The sequence below is a fragment of the Sorex araneus genome, chromosome 2 (genome assembly GCF_027595985.1).
Source record: "Sorex araneus isolate mSorAra2 chromosome 2, mSorAra2.pri, whole genome shotgun sequence".
Taxonomy (NCBI): Eukaryota; Metazoa; Chordata; class Mammalia; order Eulipotyphla; family Soricidae; genus Sorex; species Sorex araneus.
Window position 1 is genome coordinate 345122988 of NC_073303.1, and position 22300 is coordinate 345145287.

General features: G+C 38.1%; 1 protein-coding gene across 3 annotated transcripts in view; it reads left to right on the forward strand.

Annotated features, from left to right (window-relative positions):
• DTNA (dystrobrevin alpha) overlaps window positions 1-22300 on the forward strand; it is a 367610-nt gene that overhangs the window by 325696 nt on the left and 19614 nt on the right. For 2 of the 3 annotated variants that reach the window (XM_004606060.2, XM_055128331.1), the window contains 4 exons: window positions 6552-6639; window positions 9404-9501; window positions 11538-11651; window positions 17764-17860. In XM_004606060.2, the coding sequence (XP_004606117.2) occupies window positions 6552-6639; window positions 9404-9501; window positions 11538-11651; window positions 17764-17860 (397 nt within the window). Of the gene's footprint in view, window positions 1-6551; window positions 6640-9403; window positions 9502-11537; window positions 11652-17763; window positions 17861-19634; window positions 22201-22300 lie in introns of those variants that run through there. The other variant, XM_055128332.1, reaches the window with a different exon arrangement.

The window sequence follows — 22300 nt, forward strand, 5'->3', positions numbered from 1 at the left end:
ACATAAAACCAAGTAATGAATGTGGATGAGAGGATGCAATTCAATGGTATGGGGAAAACAAGTGATGGGGTGAGGGTGGGGGTACAGAATAAAAACATTTGTAGTGTTTTCTGTATCTTCTACTTTGTATTCATTTGCTAGGGATGCAATTATAAAATTACCACTATGCAAATTCAGCAACAGAAATTTATTTTCTCATAGTTTCGTAGGCCAGAAGTCCAAGGTGCAGGGTAAAACAGGTTTGGTTTCTCCTGAGGCCTCTTCCTGTTTGTTCGTTTGCTGCTCTCCCACCCTCTCTTCTCTTCTTATACAGAGACCAGTAATATCAGAGTTGGGTCTTACCATTATGTCTCCTTTAATCAAGTGAGCACTTTAAAAACCCTATTTTCAAGTAATTCATAGTCCTCAGAATGTGATTGTATCACCCTCTAAATTCATATGTTGAATCCCTAGTCTAGTTATACATACAGCTCTACACTGAATCTCCACAATTATATGTTTTTTTAATACTGTAGAGGTGTGGGCTAAAATCTGATTCATTAAATATTGATTTTGCAATCTACTGAAGGGAAAAAAAGGAATTATTCTTTATATTTACTGACAATGTTTCTTTTAGATAAACTTTCATTTCCCTGTTACACTCCTTCAGTATTAATGTTTGGAAATCTTGTTGTAGAACTAAAGTCCCTTTAAAAGGTATTTCTTTAGAATCCTAGAAATACTAATCTAAAGAACTTCATCCCACCAGTGCTTATATATGACTTACTGTGTTGTACTCATAGAGGTTTGCTAGCAAAATCAGTTGGTTCATTGATTTTCAGATTAGTTCATTTACCTGTTTTAGATCCTAATGCACTTTAAGTTTTTGTGGAAGATGAGAGTGACAGTAGTCATCTGAGGAAATACTATGCTTACATCAGTTAGCTCTTCATTTTCCTGGAGCGAGCAGATACCATTGAGCTACTCTAGCACAAGACAGGGATGTTACTGGAGCCCACTGAAGCAAATCAAAGATCAACGGGATGACAAGTGATATAAGTGATATATATACATATATGTATATATGTATGTATGTATGTATGTATGTATATATATATATACACACACATATCTCTTGGAGAGCCTGGCAAGCTACCGAGAGTATCCTGCCCGCACAGGCAGAGCCTGGCAAGCTACCTGTGATGTATTCTATATGCCCAAAACAGTAATGATAGGTCTCATTCCCTGACCCTGAAAGAGCTGCCAATTTTTGGGAAAGATGAGTAAGGAGAGGCTGCTAAAATATCAGGGCTGGTGCCCACTCGAGTAAATCGATGAACAATGGGGTAACAGTGATACATCAGTTAACATAATACTGGGCACACGAGTATTCTACAGGATACTAGAGCATCAGATTTCTGGGTGTGGCCCAAAGACAAAAAAAAAATAGAATCAAAAATGAAAATAAAAGATCACTGGCTATAGAAAAGAATGAATTGAATCAGCCTAAAATCTGACTCATCTTTGGACTAGAGAGAGTCAAAATAAGAGATAGACAGCACTGAACATTTGTCATTAACAAACCCTTAGCATTGAAATACACAACCAATAAAACCAAATAGTGGCAAAGACTGTGGAGAGAAAATCAGACTAGAAGAGTCATGGAGACAGTGCTAAAAGATTGTGAGAACTTTTTGGAGGGGCAGGGCTGGTAATTTTGTGTATGGATACCATGAATTTGAACATAATTGTTATTTCCCAAACTATAATGATTAAAAATTGATCATTTAATCTAGGCATTCTCAACACATTACATTAGTTTTACTATTACATATATTTCATGAGAAAACATTATTAAGTTAAATCAGTTATTGACTCCATAATGTTGGGTAACATCATTTGGAACTTTAATGATTTATATTAAAAACTTTTTCTGCTCAAAAATAAATAAAACAAAATAAGAGAAAGTTGTTAAGGAATGCTTATACTTAGGATAATTAAATTTGCTTAATTAAATTAGATGAATAAATTATCCTAAATTATCTGGTAACCCAGAGCACGTCACTGAGAATAGACTGGAAGGAAATGAAAGACCTTGAGAGTTTGTAGAAGGTAGAGCACCTAGCTTTGGAGATGTCTACTGAGTTCCTGGCTTGAACCACCTACTATGTCATAAAGTGCTTTGAAGATAGTCTAATGGCAACTTAATGTAATAATGGTGTCTCCATTATTATCCAGGAAAATTGTCATATCATTATTTTTATTGTTTTTTTTTCTTTTCTTTCAGACTAGTCATTAAAGTCAACAGTGAAATTGTGAGAAATAGTTCTTTTCCCTCCTCATTCTTTCATACCATAGACCCACTTCTCAGGCCCCAGCTCACATGGAGCCTGGAGTTCCTTTCCACCGAGCAGCGTCTCAGACCCCTTAAGTCCAGAGCAGAATTTCACCTCAGAGCAGTTTGCTGTTGGTGGGGAACAAAATGAAGGAGAGAACCACATAAAGTAACCATTCACTTAGGAGAATTGCTACCTAAGAAAGTATTATTAGTTAAAACCTATCAGTACAACATTTTAGTAGAGAAGTAGTAGATGAGGCCTAATAACCTTAAAAATTAGTGACAAAATGCCTACTACCACTCAAAAAAAATTGAAAAAAATGCTAATAAAAAAATTAACAAATTTCTAGATCAAATTCTTTTCTTTTCTTTTTTTTGCAAGCACCCTACCCATTGTTCTATTGCTCCAGTCCAAAAGATGTCTTAATTTTCAAATATGGTCACTGCCTGGGAATTTTCCTTATGACATTTCTATTTTAGTGCTATCAACAACTTACAGTTAATAACAAAAAAACAACAGAACTAGATGACATTCTTATTTGCTTTCCTGTTCTTCTCTAGAAGCTACAACAGGCCCTATTCACATTTTTCTTTTGTTATCTCTGAGAAAACAAAGAAATGTGAACAACCCATGAGTTCCAGTAAGTGTTTGCTAAATCACAATATAGTAAGTCCCAGCTTGGAGGAGGGGATGCTCAAGTTTCCTAGAATGCCATTTGGACATCACTGGCAGCAGACGCTGGTCATGTATTTAATGGTAGAAAATGGAGAGCTTTCAAATTCCCCAGCTCTGAAATGCAGTCCATACAGCAGCCCCTTTTTTATTCATCATGGTCTTATAATCAGTAATCTTACTAGAAAGTCTTGAAATGAATGGCAAGGGATGGAGAAAGTGTTAGGATCAGTATTTCTTTAATGATTTAGGGATTATTGGCCATTCATTTTCAACTATTTGTAATTGAAGTCTTGAAATAATGGAATTTATTAGAGAAATGCCTCATTCACCCTTGTATAATTTGAACATACTGAAATGGCATATGTGAACTCATAAATCGTTTGTGTGCACAAAGGGATAATATATCACTCCACCCCTCATTCACTCAGTGCTGGGGGAAGAAAGGCATGCAAGTATGAATTATAGCTTACTCGACAGTAACCCATAACTTCACATCTTACATTTCCCAGAGGCTTTTTTTTCTATAACCTTCATATTATTTATACTTGCTGGTCATTCATTGATAAAAGACACTTTTATCATAATGGCTTTTTATCAAGGTTTTCTTGTATTTATTTTTCAAAACACTCACAAATGTTTCACACAAAGTCACTTTCAAGTAGTCAAACATTACTGTGTTAGTTTGTATAGACAAAATGGTCCAATGCTTCAAATGCATGTTGAGATTAAGCACCTGGTCTCCAATGCACCAGCCAGAAATGATAAACATGTTTTAAAAAAATCAAATTAGATTGTTTCGTAGGCTTTATATATAAAGACGATAGCTTCTTATTAGAAAGAACACTTGAATTTTTTGTTATAGCTTCAATATTTAGAAAGTACAAACATTCTGTTTTTTATCAAGACAAGCATCTACTTCAAAGCATTTGATTTTTCAGAACTATTTCACTTTTTACTAATTGAAATTACTTTCTTTACTCCAAGTCTCTTGTATGTTGATTTAAATCACAATCTATTAAGGTTTATACTTCATGTATGTAATCTTTGAGTACTAGACTTTTCTAAGAAACATTTATAAAATAGCACATAAATTATTTGGATATCAATACAATAAGTATAATATGCTTTTTATGACTGAAGCAATAGCACAACAGGTAGGGCGTTTGCCTTGCATGCAACCAACCCAGGTTCAATTCCTCCGTCCCTCTCAGAGAGCCCAGCAAGCTTCCGAGCACATCCTGCCCGCACAGCAGAGCCTGGCAAGCTACCCGTGGCGTATTCGATATGCCAAAAACAGTAACAACAAGTCTCATAATGGAGACGTTACTGGTGCCCACTCAAGCAAATCAGTGAACAAGACCACAGTGCCACAGTGCTTATGTGGTTACATTTGGAGTTCATCTTGTGTTAAATTTGTTTGTAAAAATGTTTAGGTATGACCATTATATGAAGCGTTTTATTGTGCCCATAAATATTGGAAAAAATATTGGATATTTATATATTTGTCATGCCCTAATTGTTGATGTTGAACCAGCAATATCAACATATCTTGGAAACTTGTTAGAAATGCTAGTTCTGAGGTCCCATTCTACCCCAATACTTGCAACAACAAAATCAGAAGTCACATTTTTACAGACTCCCAGTGACTTGCGTATACAATAAAGTTTGAGAAGCCCAGCTCTGGAGAGAAGTTGATTTATGCCACTTTGAGATTCATTAATGATTCTTGTATCCTCCAATTACTTTAGAGGCAAAATAACTATATTGAACACTAAGGGTATCTCAATCACCACACTACTTTGCTTATCTCATTTAGTGAAAAAAAAAATGACATTTTCTGAGGTTAATGAAGTTTGTTGGTGAGAAAAAAATGAAAAATATTCTAAGTACCTATCACTGCCTGAAGAGAGAAGGAAAACTAAATGTACAGCAGGGGTAGTCAGTCGGGCTAATAGAAGGTGTAGTTTGCAAATAGAAGGACTGTGCACTAGAGCAGGGATGATGGACACAGGATTGTCTTCAAAATGACCAGAAACATCATTACAGTAAGGGATTCAACCAATTAAAGAAAATTTATTTGGAAATGGCATAGTGAATATGCTGGAAGCTCATACTGACTTTCACTTGTCTCCTTACTTTAGAACAAAGGTTAAAATATGTACATCTATATATAAGCTAAGTCTGTAGCTTATAAGATATACAAATGTATGTTACTTTGTATGAATCCAAGTCTTTCTAGTGGATAATTTTTACACCTTTAGTACTAGCATTGAAGTGTCTATTTCTAATCAATATCTATGAGTATTGCATTTGCATTTGTTCAAGGAGCAGCATTCCGTATGAGTCAATGGAAAAGAATGTGAAACTATATTTGGGGATGAGAGGAATCAGTTTATAATATTGCATCTAATCTGATATAATAACTGATCAATTATGATTAACCAAATTAGTCTTTAATGTAATGGCACATTTTTTTTTTTGCTTTTTGGGTCACACCCAGCGATGCTCAGGGGTTACTCCTGGCTTTGCACTCAGGAATTACTCCTGGCGGTGCTTGGGGGACTATATGGGATGCCGGGGATTGAACCCGGGTTGGCCGCGTGCAAGGCGAACGCCCTACCCGCTGTGCTATCGCTCCGGCCCGAAATGGCACATTTTATAGAAGTTTTGTTGGCACTCAAAACTGAGTCTTGTGAAAAAAGACTTAGAAGATGAACTTAAGGCAATTTACCTGGGTATTATTATTTTAGATAAAATCATCTATTGCTATATGCATGATAAATTATCCTAAAATACAGCTTAAATATATCATTTCACAGTTTCTAAGGTTTAGGAGCCCAACTTTGCCTTTAACTCAACCTTAGAAAAGTTCTTTGCTAAGGGCAAGTAGCTGTGATCTCATTCACAAGTTCAGTTCCTTCTTACATAGCCTTTCCGCAGAGCTGCCCTATGCCTTGGCATCTTCCTTCTATAAAGCAAAGAATCAAAGGTGTGCCAGAGAAAGGAAACATGCCCAAGATGAGAAGTGATAGAATATAGAAGAAGCAATGCAAAATGCCACGTCCAATATTTGACTCTAACTAGACTATTTATTAGAGCAAGTCAATTTAACCTAGAGTTAAAGGAGAGAATCAGACACAAACGGGAATACTAACGGGTGAAGATCACTACAGACTGGCCATAATTTTCCCTCTTCTTGCTTCCATATTTTTTAGTATGTCTACATATTTTGGACATATATTATTCAGCTAAAAGGTAATAAAAGTGTTAAAGATAATAAATCAAAGAAAAAACATTTTCTCAGAAATGTTGATCAGAAAAATCACTCTAAGTAAAATAATGGCTTATGCTAGACACAGGGTTTATTCATGTCCTGCCGGGCCGTATATTAGATCGTGTCATGAATACAAGTCTTAGATCTTTAACCTAACAGGATTCTGTATAGCTTTCATGCTTTTACACTGAAAAATGGAAAGAAAAAGCTCCCCAGGTGGTAATATGAATATGTCAATCTATCTCGGCTGCCTGTAAGTCTCCTCCTTGCTGTGTTCCCAACAGTATGCTTGAGAGTTCAAACCGGCTTGATGAAGAGCACAGGCTGATCGCCAGGTATGCGGCAAGACTGGCAGCGGAGTCCACTTCTTCTGTAAGTAGTTTGAGAGGATTTTTTTTTTAACCTTTGTCATTGGGGCTCTGGGAGAGTAGCTGTAGAGTTGCTCCTGTGGGGCCTACAAAACCTACAACAATCTGTCCTACTTTCATTTTTCACTTTTCAGCTCTCATTTCTGGTCTGGCTAAACATAACTTCTCATTGATCAGGAATTAAAGAGCAAAGCCATGACCCAGGCCCACAACAGACTCAGAAATTCCCAATCTAATCAATATCTAAAAATATATACCAGGAAGTGAAATTTTTGTGACAAAAATCAGAATAATAACCTTGAATCCAGGGGGTTGGGTAGATAGTACAGCAGATGAGGCACTTGACTTCCACACAGCCAACCTGAGTTCCATCTCCAATACCTCATATGGTCCTTCAAGTCTCACCAGGAGTGATCCCTAAGCACGGAGCCAGGAATAAGCCCTGAGCACAGTTGGGTGTGTCCCAAATACCAAAACCAAATCAAGTACCGAAAAACCTGGAAAACAACCAAAGCCTCCTATAAGTCTGACTTAACTGTAAAAAGCCAGTTCGAATACAAAACTTAAAACCTGAAAATTACTGCTTTTGTCTTTGTTAAAACAAATGCCAATTAAAAATTACAGAGCAGCTTTATGAAAATTAGTCCTTTACCAGGCTGTTTTTTACCAGGCTTAATCATTCTAAAATCAGGTCCCTGTACATCAAAAAGTGGGCTGAGGGTCCAGAATGATAGTATAGTGGGTAGGGCACTTGCACGTGGCCAACCTCGGTTTGATCTAAGGCATCACATATGGTCTCTAAGTCTGCCAGGAGTTAACCCCTGAGCATCCCTGGGTGTGGACCAAAGAATAAAACAAAAAAGGTTGAGCTTCTCTATGTCTTTAGGTTTAGACGATTGATGCCATTTCTAAGATGTGGCATGTTTTGATATAAAGATTAATTGTGAGGAATTTCCACAATACACTGTATGACCAAAGAAACCACAAGAGGCTAGGCACATAGAAGCATATATAATTGACCTTATTCTCATAAAACAGACTGGAGTGATAGCACAGCGGGTAGGACATTTGCCTTGCACATGGCCGACTCGGGTTTGATTCCTTTGTCCCTCTCGGAGAGCCCAGCAAGCTACCGAGAGTATCCCACACGCATGGCAGAGCCTGGCAAGCTACCTGTGGCGTATTTGATATGCCAAAAACAGTAACATGTCTCACAATGGAGACATTAGTGGTGCCCGCTCAAGCAAATCGATGAACAACGGACGACAGTGCTATTCTCATAAAATAATGGTAAATTAATCCTTGACTAAATACACACATACATTTGTACTTATAAATATTATATATAACTATACATATAACACTATATATTAATAATTATAGAGTTCATTTGTGGGCCAGAGAAATAGTATGGGGTAAGGTTCCTACCTTGCATGAAGCTGACTTAGATTCCATCTCGAGCACCACATGTGGTCCCCCAGTTCCTCCAGGAGTAACCCCTGGGCATAAAGACAGGAGTAACCCCTGAACTCACTAGAGTATGGCTCAAATGCCCCCTCAAAAAGTAATTAATTTGTAATATAAACTTTTAGATGTGGCTTTGTATATACATATGTATCTGCATATGCACCAATTGGTAAAATATTGTACTTTGCATGATACAAAATAATGATGAGCTAATAAATACAGAAAAATTATATGTATCTATGTATGTATATATATACAAATTTATATTAGTGAAGCTACATATATATGAAATAATGTCATAGTATGTTAAATAAAATATCCCTTTAAATTTTTCAGTATTAACAGCTTTGTAGGGGCCGGAGCGATAGCACAGCAGGTAGGGCGTTTGCCTTGCACATGGCCGACCTGGGTTCGATCCCCGGCATCCCATATGGTCCCTCAAGCACCGCCAGGAGTAATTTCTGAGTGCAAAGCCAGGAGTAACCCCTGAGCATCACTGAGTGTGACCCAAAAAGCAGAAAAAATAAAACAGCTTTGTAATGGTCTTTTTCACAGTGATTCAATTTAAAGAGTTAAATAAATAAATAAAAATAAATAAAATTTTCAGTATTAATTGATACTAGTCATATATAAAAGTGATTGAACATCTATTCTAGATAAAGATGAACTCAATAGCACCGCCAGGACTAATTCCCGAGTGCAAAGCCAGGAATAACCCCTGTGCATCACCAGGTGTGACCCAAAAAGCCAAAAAAAAAAAAATGAACCCAATAGTCAAATATTTTTGTTTTTGTACCATTCCCCTTGGCAGTGCTCAAGTTCTACTTCTTATTCAGTGCTCTGGAGTCCTTTTTGGCAGTGCTTAGGGGACCATGCAGTGCCAGATACCAAGACCAAGACTTCTACATGGAGAGCTATAGTTCTTTACACTACTCCCACAACCCTGCTACACTATTTCACACCCATCTAAACTGAGAAAGTACTAGCACTGGAAATAGCATAGCAACAAATGACATAAATTATGAAAGACTTCATGAGAGAAATCTGAAAGCAATATATGTTCCCCACATTTGGTGTATTTGCCTCCGAAAGAATTTTGCTCTGCTTTTCATTGCAGAAAGTACTCCAGCGCAACAGAAAAGCAAATACATAAAACAGAAAAGCTGTTCCTTAGGAGAAGAAAGGGGACTTTGTTTTGATAGTTATTTTCTTTTGTCTGCATATCTCATAATTCTTGTCTTCTCAGAGCCACATGGCTTCCCATTCCCAACAGTAACTAGTGTCAAAAACATGTTTCACAGCAACCAGCTCAGCAGAGAAGCGCTCCTGACATCTCCTTCACCATCGATGCAAATAAACAGCAAAGGCAGCTGATTGCAGAACTAGAAAACAAGAACAGGTAAAGGTTTTAGATATGCTAGCTTCTTAAAAACTGCGACTTTTATTTAAAAAGAAAACACAGTGCATTCATTAATAACTTATAGTCATGGTCTAAAAGTTCTGATTTGTCTTTCGCCCAATATGCATATTAAATCAGACTCTGTGTGCTATCTCTTTGACTTCTGAAAATCTATAGATTTTAGAGCATCATAAACTTAATGAGAAAACTATATGGTTCTAAGATTTCAGTGGCATTATTACTATCTCTTTAGAGCTTCATTTCCTTTTTCGCTAATCTACATTTTTGTTCACTGAGCGATAGCACAGCAGGTAGGGCTTTTGCCTTGCATGCTTCCAACCCAGATTCGATTCCTCTGTCCCTCTCGGAAAGCCTGGTAAGTAAGCTACCGAGAGTATCCCACTTGCATGGCAGAACCTGGCAAGCTCCCCTTGGCATATTCGATATGCCAAAAACAGTAAGAACAAGTCTCACAATGGAGATGTTACTGGTGCCCGCACGAGCAAATCAATGAACAACGGGATGACAGTGCTACAGTGCTACAATGCTAGATTTTTAATTAAGGAGTCACTTAAAACAGGAGGATCCTCTTAGGAGTTAGTAGGAAAATATCTCTGCTGTTCAGAAACAGGGAGAAGGTAGGTGGGGTATGGGCGCCTGTATGGACTGCAAGCTAAAAAAAAAAAAAAAGGATTTGGACTGACACATTCACCACTCAGTTGTTCATGCCAGACATCTCATTCCCAGCACTGCTTATCAGATTAAATTTGGTTTGCCATTTGACCTGTCTATTCCAATGGAGTTAAATGAACAATCCTATGGTTTAAAAGTATAATTGATATATAATATATTAGTTTTAGGGGGTAGCATTATTACTAGATCTTTTGTACGTATACATTGCAAAATAATCACCGTAGTAAGTCTAATTTTTATTTGGCATACATAGCACAATTTTTTTCTTGCAATGAGGACTTTATAGATAGTAACAGTATTGCCTAAGAGCAGATCTTAAGTCACCAGGCTATTTGAAATTGCTGTCTTTTACATCCCCAGGATTTATGTCATCAGCATTTTAACTCTGACATAGTTGTGAAACCGGCAGTTGTAAATCAGCCTTTCATATGCAAAACCATCTGTTTCCTCACTCAAGTTCACCTGACATTCTTCTTGGTGCTTTGTTCTGTGTTATTGGCTCCTGTGCATTTTGTTGGGTGGGGGACTGACCCCTTCCACCAAGAACACGTGACTTGTAACCTTGCCTAATGGCTTCTAATGTACTTAGGGATAATTTGCTTGCACAGATCACCTTTCCTTTATAAATGGCCTAATGTTCGCCTCAGTGCAGGCAACCGAGGCCCCAACATCAATAACAAACTGACACCTCTGCCCCTGGCAGAGGTCACACCAAGAACACTCCTGTCACAGACTCAATTATAGTGAATCCTTTTAAAAGCACTTTCCTTCGAAGGCTTCCTTCATTGAGACCCACAGATCAGGCTGAAAAAAAAACGTTAAGAAGAAGAAAAAAATTTTGCCTTCCTGGAGGCTTGTTAGAAAGATTCAGTGAGAAGAATGGGGTGATTTAGGCTTGTGAAATGAGCCCCATTCATCCTATTTTCCCTCCAAGTACCTCTTACTTGGTAGCTGCAGGTACTTATGCTGCCAGACCGGATCATAAATAATAGAAAGATAGCTTTTTGTCTTCTGAGCAGTGTACTTTTCAAAGTGGAGCATTATATTACATATCACCAGGACCTCATAATCTCTCTAATAACACTCTACTTTGAGGCTCCAGAGATTTACCACCAGCTCCTCGGGATTTGGGCATGCTGGAGATGGAGTTAGCCGCTTCTACCTATTCAGCCCACCAGCGGTACAGTCCTTGGAAGCACAGTCGTGTAGGGAGAGCAGATTCTGTTCCTAGGAGGAATCCCTCTTTCTCTGTTGGCTTCTCATAGCTTTGATATGCTCAACTGCTAGCAGCTTGGTATCCTGGTTGTCACTGACCCTGGCTCACCTTCCTCCTCTCTCCCAAGAGAAATCTTACAGGAGATCCAGAGACTGAGGCTGGAACACGAACAGGCTTCCCAGCCCACTCCCGAGAAGGCACAGCAAAACCCCACTCTGCTGGCAGAGCTCCGGCTCCTCAGGTAAGAGATGGATCCCAAGGGCTCTTCAGTGGTCCAATGATGGGTAGCCAGAAAATAGTCTTTTGCCACCACAGTTACTCACATTTACTTTTTTCTTAAATAGCACACACCTAATTACTAAGGGATCTGGAGAAAAATTGCTTATACTTTATTCTCCTATTTAGCAAAGGGAAAAGAAGCAATATTCTTTTTTTCCTGCTTTATTTCAACATGTGATTTACAAAGTTGTTCGTGATGCACTTGTTATAGATAATCAGTATTCCAGCACAATCCCACCACCACTGTGATCTTCCCTCCTCCATTGTCCTCATTTTCCTAACCAGCCCTCATGCCTGCCCTGGTTGCGGGCCCAAAATAACTTATTTTATATCGCTTCTTACCACTAAATGGCTAATGAAATGATTTTGTTTTAAAAAGTGCTTCAGTAGAAGAAAATTTGTGAAAACTGTTATATCTCACCGTTAAGTCCTTATCTGAGGGTTTACTAAGCTGTTGTTGCTAGTTGAGCCTTCTGTGTTAATGTTTTCTTTTTTTTTTTTTGCTTTTTTTTTGGGTCACACCCAGCGATGCTCAGGGGTTACTCCTGGCTTTGCACTCAGGAATTACTCCTGACGGTGCTTGGGGGACCATATGGGATGCCGGGAATCGAACCCGGGTCGGCCGTGTGCAAGGCAAACGCCCTACCCGCTGTGCTATCGCTCTGGCCCCATGTGTTAATGTTTTCTTAACTGAGCTTAGTTGGCTTCTTACTTGGCTTAGTTACATTCCCATCCAATCTGATGTGCTCCTACTAGGATGTGAGTTTTGTGGAGTTTGAAGATGTCACACAGCAACACATCACTCCAGAAAACCCAGAGCACTTAATTGGGCAGTGAACTTACATGGCAGCAATGGTGAAATGTGGGTGTGGCTTCTGGGGCTTCCAGAATTACAGGGGGGTGGGTGAGGGGAGGGGGGAGGCGGTGGAGGGGGTGTGGACGGTGGGAGGGGGCAGCAGCATTTGAGGGAGTTTGCTTCATTTTGAAAAGACCTAGAATTTTCAGCCAAAATAAATAAATAAATAACCATGTACCTGAAATTTTCAGCAGTTTGGCATAGCTCTAGAGCTCAGCCATGAGGCGGTGGAGTCCAGCCAGAGCATTGGCTGCAGCTATTGGGGGTGTGAGTACTGGCTGCCTCGGCTTCAGAAAGGCAGGAATTTGGCTCACACCCATCCTGAGGTCCCCCCAGAGTTCTCAGCCAGGAACTGCTGTATCCAAGAAATTTTTTCAGCTAATTGATCTCTTTTAAGATTTAATCATGAATCTGACTCTGGATGGACAGATAGATGAGGTTACCTGGCATGGCAATGGTGGTGGAATCAGGAAGCAATATTCTTTAGATCAGAAACAAAGTCCTGGTCTGGAGAGATAGTATAGTGGGTACGGTATTTGCCTTGCATATGTGGTCCCTGCACCCGCCAGAAGTGATCCCTGAACACATTACTTAGCCAGGAGTAAGCCCTGAGCACCACTGGGCGTGACCCAAACTCCCTGCTAAACTAGAAAAGAAAAATGTATTACACTGCAAAAGAATATGAACACAACTCTAGTCATTTTCACCGTCAACATGTTCGTGCTATAAGTTATGAACAAACAGGTAAATAATTGTTGATTTTTCTCTAAATTTTAGTCTTTATAGCTTTACATACAGTTTTTATTTTGGGGAGAAAAATACCCAGAACTTTATACCTTCTAGTTTTGCAATGGAAAAGGCCTGTTGTCATCTAATCTGTTCATACAACTGGGAAGGTCATTCATCTGAATCAGCTCCTGGTTGTACGTACACTTGCTGAACTTTCCAACTCTGAGAAGTACAATGAAGAGAGATATTGAAACTCATTTGGACAGTCACTGTCACTGTCACCCCGTTGCTCATCGATTTGTTCAAGCGGGCACCAGTAACGTCTCTCATTGAGAGACTTATTGTTACTGTTTTTGGCATATCCAATATGCATGGGTAGTTTTCCAGGCTCTGCCGAGCGGGCTCAATACTCTCGGTAGCTTGCCAGGCTCTCCGAAAGGGCAAAGGAATCGAACTCAGGTCGGCCGCGTGAAAGACGAATGCCCAACCACTGTGCTATTGCTCCAGCCCATTTGGACAGTAAATAAGAGAAATATAAATTCAAAGACCTTTCTTTCTAAAAACATCATCCACCCATCTTTATGCCCCATCATCTCCCTGTTGACAGGGCAAAACCACCAAAGGTTCGAGCTTTAAAGAGGAGACTTCAGAACCTGCTGCCATCCCATGTTGGGTGGTCCCAGCATCCTTAAATTACAAAATAATGGAAGAAGTAGAAAATTCTTTCCTTCTCAAACTATATAATTATTGGTTCTACTGTCAGAGGCCTTTATTAGAAACCCTTGTACATTCCTCTACAGCAGTTCCCAGAGGAATAAAAATCAACATCAACAACAAAAAGATGGATATGGAAAAATATTTCACATCCTTCTCCTCCTCAAAGTCATATAAACCAAATATGGTTCAATATTTCATTGCATGTGTGAAGCCCGGGGTTTGATTCCCAGCATTGTGAGGGAAAAAATAAAAGATAGAGGAATAAAAAGGTAGAGGGACAAACACTTGATTCTTTTGCCAAACAAATATTTAGAAAGTCTCTGCTACACAGAAATATGAATGAACTCATCTGAAATTGTTACTCATCTACACAACAGGCAATGGCTCCTCTTGCTTAAGTGTTCTTTGTACTTTTCCATTGACGCCTCATTCACTACTGGGGCAAGGATAACGGATTTTTTTCTAAGGTTTTCTCTTTTTTTCAGGACTTCCCTATTTAGCATTTGTTTTCTAAACCATATCATTTGGGAAATTTATCTAGAAAGGCATAAATGTACCTAGACAGCAGATAAAACTTTCCAACTTTCATGGGGGCTGGAATGATACTACAGTAGGTAGGGCATTTGCCTTGCACGTGGCCAACCCTGGTTCAATCTCCAGCATCCCATATGGTCCCCCAAGTACCTCCAGAGGTAATTCCTGAGTGCAGTCAGGAGTAACCCCTGAGCATCGCTGGGTGGGACCCAAAAAGAAAAAAACTTTCCAACTCCCCCCCCTGCCAGTGTCAATTTGTGAACTAATCAACTTCGAGCCTGGCTGTGGGCATTTCCACCCTGGGGGCCAGTCACTCTCAGAAAACACCGGCTCTTAGGCCCTCAGGTTCTGAGGCCACATTCCTCAGGTGTGGGCCATCAGCTAAGTCCCTCCAGACTTATTCTTACAGATTCTTCCAGAAAGAATTGTAGAAGAGGAGCCTCTATGGATGCTATTTCTCCGGATGCTTTTTCTTGGTGAACCACTTTCTGGGTGCTCAGCACTTTTGCAGTCTGGGGAAGGGGTCATTGTTTTGAAATTCCCTGAAAGTCTGAAATTACTCCAGGGAAGCACTGAAAATCCCAGAGCAATCCCAGAGAGTTCTGGGGCATCCCGGGCATGCGAGGTTATCTATGTAGTTCCCAGTTACTTTGGCCTTAGTTCACCTTGAAGATGGCCAAATGAAGCAAACTTGTCAAGTCAGAGGCTCAAGGAGGAGTAATTTCATGAAGATGGGAGGGGCAGAGAGTAGGTTTGCTGTTTCATAAACACAATTTATTTTTATCTTAAGAGCACTATGACCTTTCTAAAGGATCGTACTTCCCTCTTTAGCCACAGCTAAGAGATATATTTGCAACCCAAATCTGACAACTTGAATAGGATTATATGATATGTGTTTCTGCAAGCTAGCCTGATATTTCTTATGCATTACCTCTATATTCAATATCCTGTATAATTTCTATAAGAAACCTGGCAGATAGACACTATTATTATACTCTCTTTATAGCTAAAGAAACTGTGTTTCACAGACATTAAATAACTTGTCCAAGATTCTGCATAATGAGTAGCACAGGTGGATTCTATCTCATTTTCTTGGATCTTAATTATCTCCTGCCTGGGCTATTATAATGAGCACTTAATTGATTCCCAACTGCTGGTCCATTTATGCTACTATCAGAATTATCTTTCCTCCTTTTGTTATTTGTTTAATGCATTCAGTGAATATTTCTGAAATATTTTATGTTCAGAGCCTCTCTGGACATTGAACTATCATGGTAAGTAGGAAAAGATAACCACAAATTCTGTGAGATCAGATTATGTAAACAAAATACATTAATCAGATAATCACATAAAGGAAAATACAATAATAAACCTAATAAAAAGCTAAACTGAATCTTCCATCTTGAAAAAGACAAATCTGTCCTTGACTAAAATCAGAAAAGCTTCCCTGAGGAAGATTTATCTGAGTTAAAGCATCAAGGTAGAGAATATCTGCCAAAGATCAAATGACAGGAGCAAAACTTACACTTCTTTTAGGACCTGGAAGGTCAGTAGACCTAAAATGTGTTGAACATAGGGGTATGTGACGAGTAATGCACCTGAAGAAATGGATGGGGTAGACAGTGATGCGTTAATTTAGAATCAGCATTTAAAATGTGTACGATTTATTATAGTGGAATCTTCAAAATGTGGCACTTAATTTATTGAATTAAGATATTTTATAGGGGCCACCTTTAGGGGCAGAGAGGCCCGGGAAACTCCTCGAAGGCTCAGGGGCCATACAGTGCAGAGATGGAACTGTATGCAAAGCTTGTGGTTGGCTTACCGAGCTATCTCTCCAGCCCTTCAATCTTCTTCTAAAAGTGCCGCTTGGACCAACAGATAAAAAGTAGTTACAAAAGAACTAGAAATAAATGAGAAACATTATCCACTCTTCTGCCAAGCCCTGCTATGGTTATAATTGGAGAATGAAACCAAAGGAAAAAAATAACTGATGGATTTGTTAATAAAGAATATTTTTGAATGGGACAAGATTTTTTTATTTAGAATGCTGCAACACAGGAAGACTAAGACTAAAATAATATACTCTTAAAGTCTACAAAAAAATTTGATGGTTCTCATGCTCTATCTCCAGAAAATGGGAAACTATAAAGGAAATAAAAAAATTTTTCCAGGAGTAAGCCTTAAAAGTAAGCCTAAAAATATAGATATATTCAAAAAAGTTGAGCTATAGACATAAATTTTTCATTCTTAATTATTTAGTGAGAAAGCCTATGGGTAAAAGATTTCTAGTTTGCTTTTATATAACCTGTCTTCCCACAAATTATCTTTCAGCTGGATGATTTGTTGACCTAACCCATTGAAATGGAAAAAAAATGACCATATGAGTATGTCACAGACTCCTTACTATACCTCTTCTTAATATTGTTTCTCTGCCATTAAGACTAGACACATTGATTCATTCATCAGTACATATATGGCTAAAGCACCGACACACTTTTAAAATATGAACTACAGCATTCCAAACTCAGAGACAAGATGTTTTTGGTAGCTCTTAATGCCACCATAGACCAAAGTATAGATGTTTTTTGTGCTTTTCATTCTTGCTGTTTGTTAGTAAGGGCCAGGGGTGTGGCTCAGCGTAGAACTCTCACCTTGCATGTGTTAGGCCATGGGTTTGATGACTAGTATCACAAGCTAACAGCTTAATAGCTCTTCCTATTAAATAGGAAATCCTTTATTCTTATCTTGCTTTGATTGAATAGAATTATCCTGTCGATTAATAGCATCTGGAAGATACCACATTGCTAACAATATATGGAAAAGATTAAAAACGTTCTATACTAAGATGACCAGTATTTTCTGTTAGATTTGCACAAGAATCGTGGATTTAGGGAATCTATGATCTGTCTGGTCTTTTCAGTATCTGCTATTTTATTTGTTGTCTCAGGGACTCCACTAGCATAGCACAAGGTTTAGAACAGAGAAAACAATGAGAAAAGATTTCATTAAATGACAATTCAAGATAGAATGGGAAAGTAGCTGCATGGATTTTAATTATTTTGATGTGACTTCTAACAGATATCAAGCTTTAATTGTTCATTATTTGGCATTTCCCTGCCTGGTGACCAGGACTAAACTTCCAGATGGCTTTTTTTGTTGGTTCACAAGATTGGAAATGTGGTTGGATCAATGGCTTAGGTGCTGCTGCTGCTATTGACAGCTCTTTCTCTCTTAGACAGCGCAAGGATGAGCTGGAGCAGAGGATGTCTGCTCTCCAGGAGAGCCGGAGAGAGCTAATGGTTCAGTTAGAGGGTCTGATGAAGCTTCTAAAGGTAAGACATTTCCAATAAATGTGTCTTAGACCTGTGAATGTATATTGTGTGCAAAACACTATACAAATGCACATGATTTACTTTCAGTCACTATATCTGATTTCCCAAAGATTTGCTTTCAGACTCAGTAGCAGTCAGTTATAAGATATGACCCTCTATTTCATGTATCTAAGACTCGTTCTCACACATTTCCTAGAACCAGACTACTGAAATCCATAATGGGACAACTTTTTCTTGGTTTACTTCCTTATAACCTTAATAAAAATAAAATTGGCTTTTTAAAAAAATATATTTACTATCTTTTAACAATTCTAACTAAATCGAATAGAAATTCTATCTGATGCAGAAAATTAAGATACTGCCATTGAATAATCTTGCTGATTATTGTTTTATTAAGAGGTATGACTTTACTAATTTCAGTAAAATATTTTATCCCACTTCTGTGGCTTTTCACCAGTCACATAACTTTGGTGGGTCTCAAATGGAAACTGAAATTGAAATTATCTCCTTATTTTGCATTGAGAGAGTGTAATAAGATGATCCCCAGATGTCTTTCTGCAGATTGCTCTACTGTTTTATTCTCATTTGGCAATGGCATTCTTCTTTTAATAAATCCATATTCCCTTTGTTAATATATGTTCAATTAAATTCTCAAAGCATACTACTTTGGGCCACAGGTTCAGTGAAAGTGTTAGTATCATGTGGTCATCCTACATTATGGAAATCAGTACAAATCATTATTGATTGGTAATGTGCTGCACCCAAAGCAGGAATTGACACTTCTGATAGGATTATAAAGGGAAAGACCCTGGGTGCAATTCACCGTAAGACTAGATGTATGCCTTTGAGCTCATGGGTCTGCCACCTCCCTGCCGAGCCATCACTTACTGTTTCTATGCTTACTCTTTTCTTTCCTTTCTTTCCTTTTTTTCCTTTCCTTTTTTTCTTCCTTTTTTTCTTCTTTTTACCTCTATACTTATTATTTATTTAATAATAATAAATAAATTCTTGTTTATTTCTTTCCTTCCTTTTTCTTTTTCTTTCCTACCTTTTACTTAGCAATTATTTATCGAAACTTACTGAGCTCTGGGCACTAGATATTATGAATGTAAGAGTTTTTTCTTCTGTTTTTGTTTTTAATTCCTTGGTTTTCTTTTCCTGCCATAAGTTTTGGAAATTTTTACTATATAAAATTTTTTTGTCAATGTATTATACATGTGAAATATAGAAATAAATTTTCATTGTACTTTGGATGTTAAGACAACTAGAAAATTAATTATCCCTTGCTGGTTTTGCCCATTTTTTAAAAAAATCTCATTGGATCCAGAAAAGCTCTTTCTGCTTTCCTTTCTAAATATATCAAATGAAGAGGACTGATTGCTACTTGCCCTTCACTGAAGGACAGGAAGCTTGTAAAAAGCCCCCTGCTTATATTCCTAAAGTTTATGTCATCATAGTGATGGGCTGGGAGCGTGTTTCCCAACAACTTGGCATCAACTAACTCTAACTGTGCATAGTCTATATTCTGGTGTCTGCATATCCTGCCATACTAGACATTATGTTGGGTGGTCTTTGGACATGTAAAGGAAAGAGACAAGTCTGTAGTCTCCAATAGCTAAATAGACTTGGAGCTAAGTCTCTGAGGAGAACAAGGTTTGACCTGCCATCAAAACTGTGTTGATGTTTTCCCATGTCTTGCGTTCCTTCACACTGTGTACATGCTCTTATCGGAACCCTGGGTAATCTAACTGTTATTGATTCAATCTTTCTGTAGGAAGAAGAACTGAAGCAGGGAGTAAGTTATGTTCCCTACTGCAGGTCTTAACTAACAGTGGAGGGCCTGCCATCCTGCCGTTTTTCCCATTGCTTTTGCCTCTAATGTATGTTCATGCTTCAGTTTGGAAAGAGGAAAAGAAATCATACTAATTTGCTTCTTTTTCAATGTAGTGCTTGAATTGAGATATATAAAACTGGACAGCATTAAAGAGAACTATTATATCTTCTAGACGAGGGAACAGATTGTAACTTTATAGATCTCCCAGGTCTTAGTTTCTAATCAGCCTCATGCCTGATCAATAGATCAGACCTTTCTCTTGCTAGAAGTACTCCCACCACAGTGCCCAGAGCTCCCGTAGGTGAAACCCACAGCTCTCAGAAGGTAACTTTGACATCCTCTCACTGTGAAAATTCAGTTCAGCTTCCATTTTATTGTAAAGGTGTTGAACTTCATTTTCATAAAAACCAGTCAATTACATCTCTTTTCATGACATATTAAGTAAGCCCTGTTCTCCTCTGCTCACTCAAATGTGTGATCAGTCTTAGGTAAGACTGGCCTAAGTAATTATTCATTCCCCTATTCATTTCCCCTTAAGTTCTTCCCAAGGAGAATCCCTACTATTGGTTGAATAGTCTTCTCAGCGGTCTTTTCAGCGTTTCTCTTATCACCAAGAACCTTTTTGCCTTGGGAGTTCAGAAGGTCCTTCTCTGGGCTTTCATGTGTAGAAACTGGGCATTGTGACACTCTAGATCCTAAACTGAAGTCTTGTGTCTAACCCTGTGGTCAGGTTCAAAAGCCAGCAGAGGGAGCAGCCTACTCAGAAAATAATAATAATTAAAAAAAGAAGCAAAATAAAAGCAGCCTTCATTTCAAGTGCATGTACCAAGCTGTGTATGACAATATACTCCACTTGCTAGTATTAAGAAATATATTTTCACATTATTTCCATGGATCAATTAGAACCACAGCCTATGTCCAATTTCAACCTATCTGTTTATTCTTCTGTATTCTCTTTCCTATTATTCATTGTGAGTGTTTGTGTATAACAAAGAATGTTTGCAAAATGCTGGACACATTTTAACTCTTCATTCCCATGATCTGTAAAAAAAAAAAGGAAAGTGTAAAACCTATCTGTAATGTCAGACAATAAAGACAATGTATTACATTATTCTGTATTTTGTGGAAAAAAGTTACTTCACTGAAGTCAAATTTTAATGAGACTATGTCCCCAGGTAAAAGACACGTTAACAGCCTGTATAATGGCCATAAATGCATATATGGGGTATTATCATTGTACTTGCTACACACTTAGATCATGGTAGAGGGAAATGCCTTGCTAGATGCTTTGCTTTGCAAGCAGCCTCTCCTTTCCTGTCTCTTACTTAGCATGTGTATGGAAAAGGGAAGTAAAGCTCAAATATCACCTTCCTCTCCTAGTGATGAGAGAAGTCAAGCTACAGTCTATATCAGCAGTACTTTAGCCATTTCCGGAGGGGACTCCCTTCTCCACTATTTCCCAGGCAACACATTCTGGAAAGGCTCAGAGAACCAGGAAGTTCATGAACAGAGTGTCATGGTTGGGATCTAGGCATCCACCTGCAAAAGCGTTACTCAGCTATTTCTCCTGCCACTTCCTCTCCACTGAGCTCTCAGCAGCTGCCTGGAAGGTCAGCCAGCATCTGTGCTGCTGTGTAACTACTTAAGGACCATCAGTGCTAACACCTAGATGTAGGAAGTGCATTTTCTGGGTGGGTCCAGGAAGAGTTTGCCTGTTCACTCATTTATTTGCTCTTATACTAAAGCCTTTATTTCAAAAAGGACCTGAGGCAGCTTGTAATAAAAGACATAAACAATGATTTCATAAACCAAAAATAGATAAGTGAAAAAAATGAAAGCAAAGAGCATGCAACTATGCTAATCACTAGAAACATAAGTATCATTCTGAGTGTTCTGGAATGAGGCAAAAATGAGGAAAACAGTGGATAGTTCTGAGGGTAATAAATTTCTGTTATTGAAACAAAGAGAGTTTTCACTGGGATTTTTATAGAAGTGGCTGATTAATTTTGACTGTAGGTCAAGATATAAAAAATAAGACCCCATATGAAGGAGTTACACGAAGAAATAAGCAAGTGCCACCCAAATATTTAGAGTCTTCTTGGCATAACATGATCTAAGGAGAGAATTTAGAGGTTTTTACTTGGGCATCTGCTTCTAAATTCTTTTTTGTTTTACTTATGACTCTTTCCCCTCTGGAGACATTTTCTGTAAAACCAGATTTAAGACATGCACACAACAAATTGTGCTTGATTTAATAATCTCTACCTGCTTTATCATATAAGTCTGTGTCATTCTGTGTATTTTATTATATTGGTATATATAATTCTGACTATATTGTTTCTTGTTAGATTTCATGCATGAATTTATCCCCCTTGAGGAAAGAACCTGATTTTTTAAAAAAAGAGAAAAAAATTAAAAAATAGTGCCTGTAATATAATATGATGATTATGGTATCATAAGCAATAAATTTTTTTACAAAACTTGAATGAAAATTATCCTACCCTCTTTCTTCTTTGTTATTAAACTTTTTATGAGTGTTCTTTTTATGGCTCTATAAATAAATCTTAAAAATACACAAAAGCATCTGGGCCATAAGTGAAAGTATG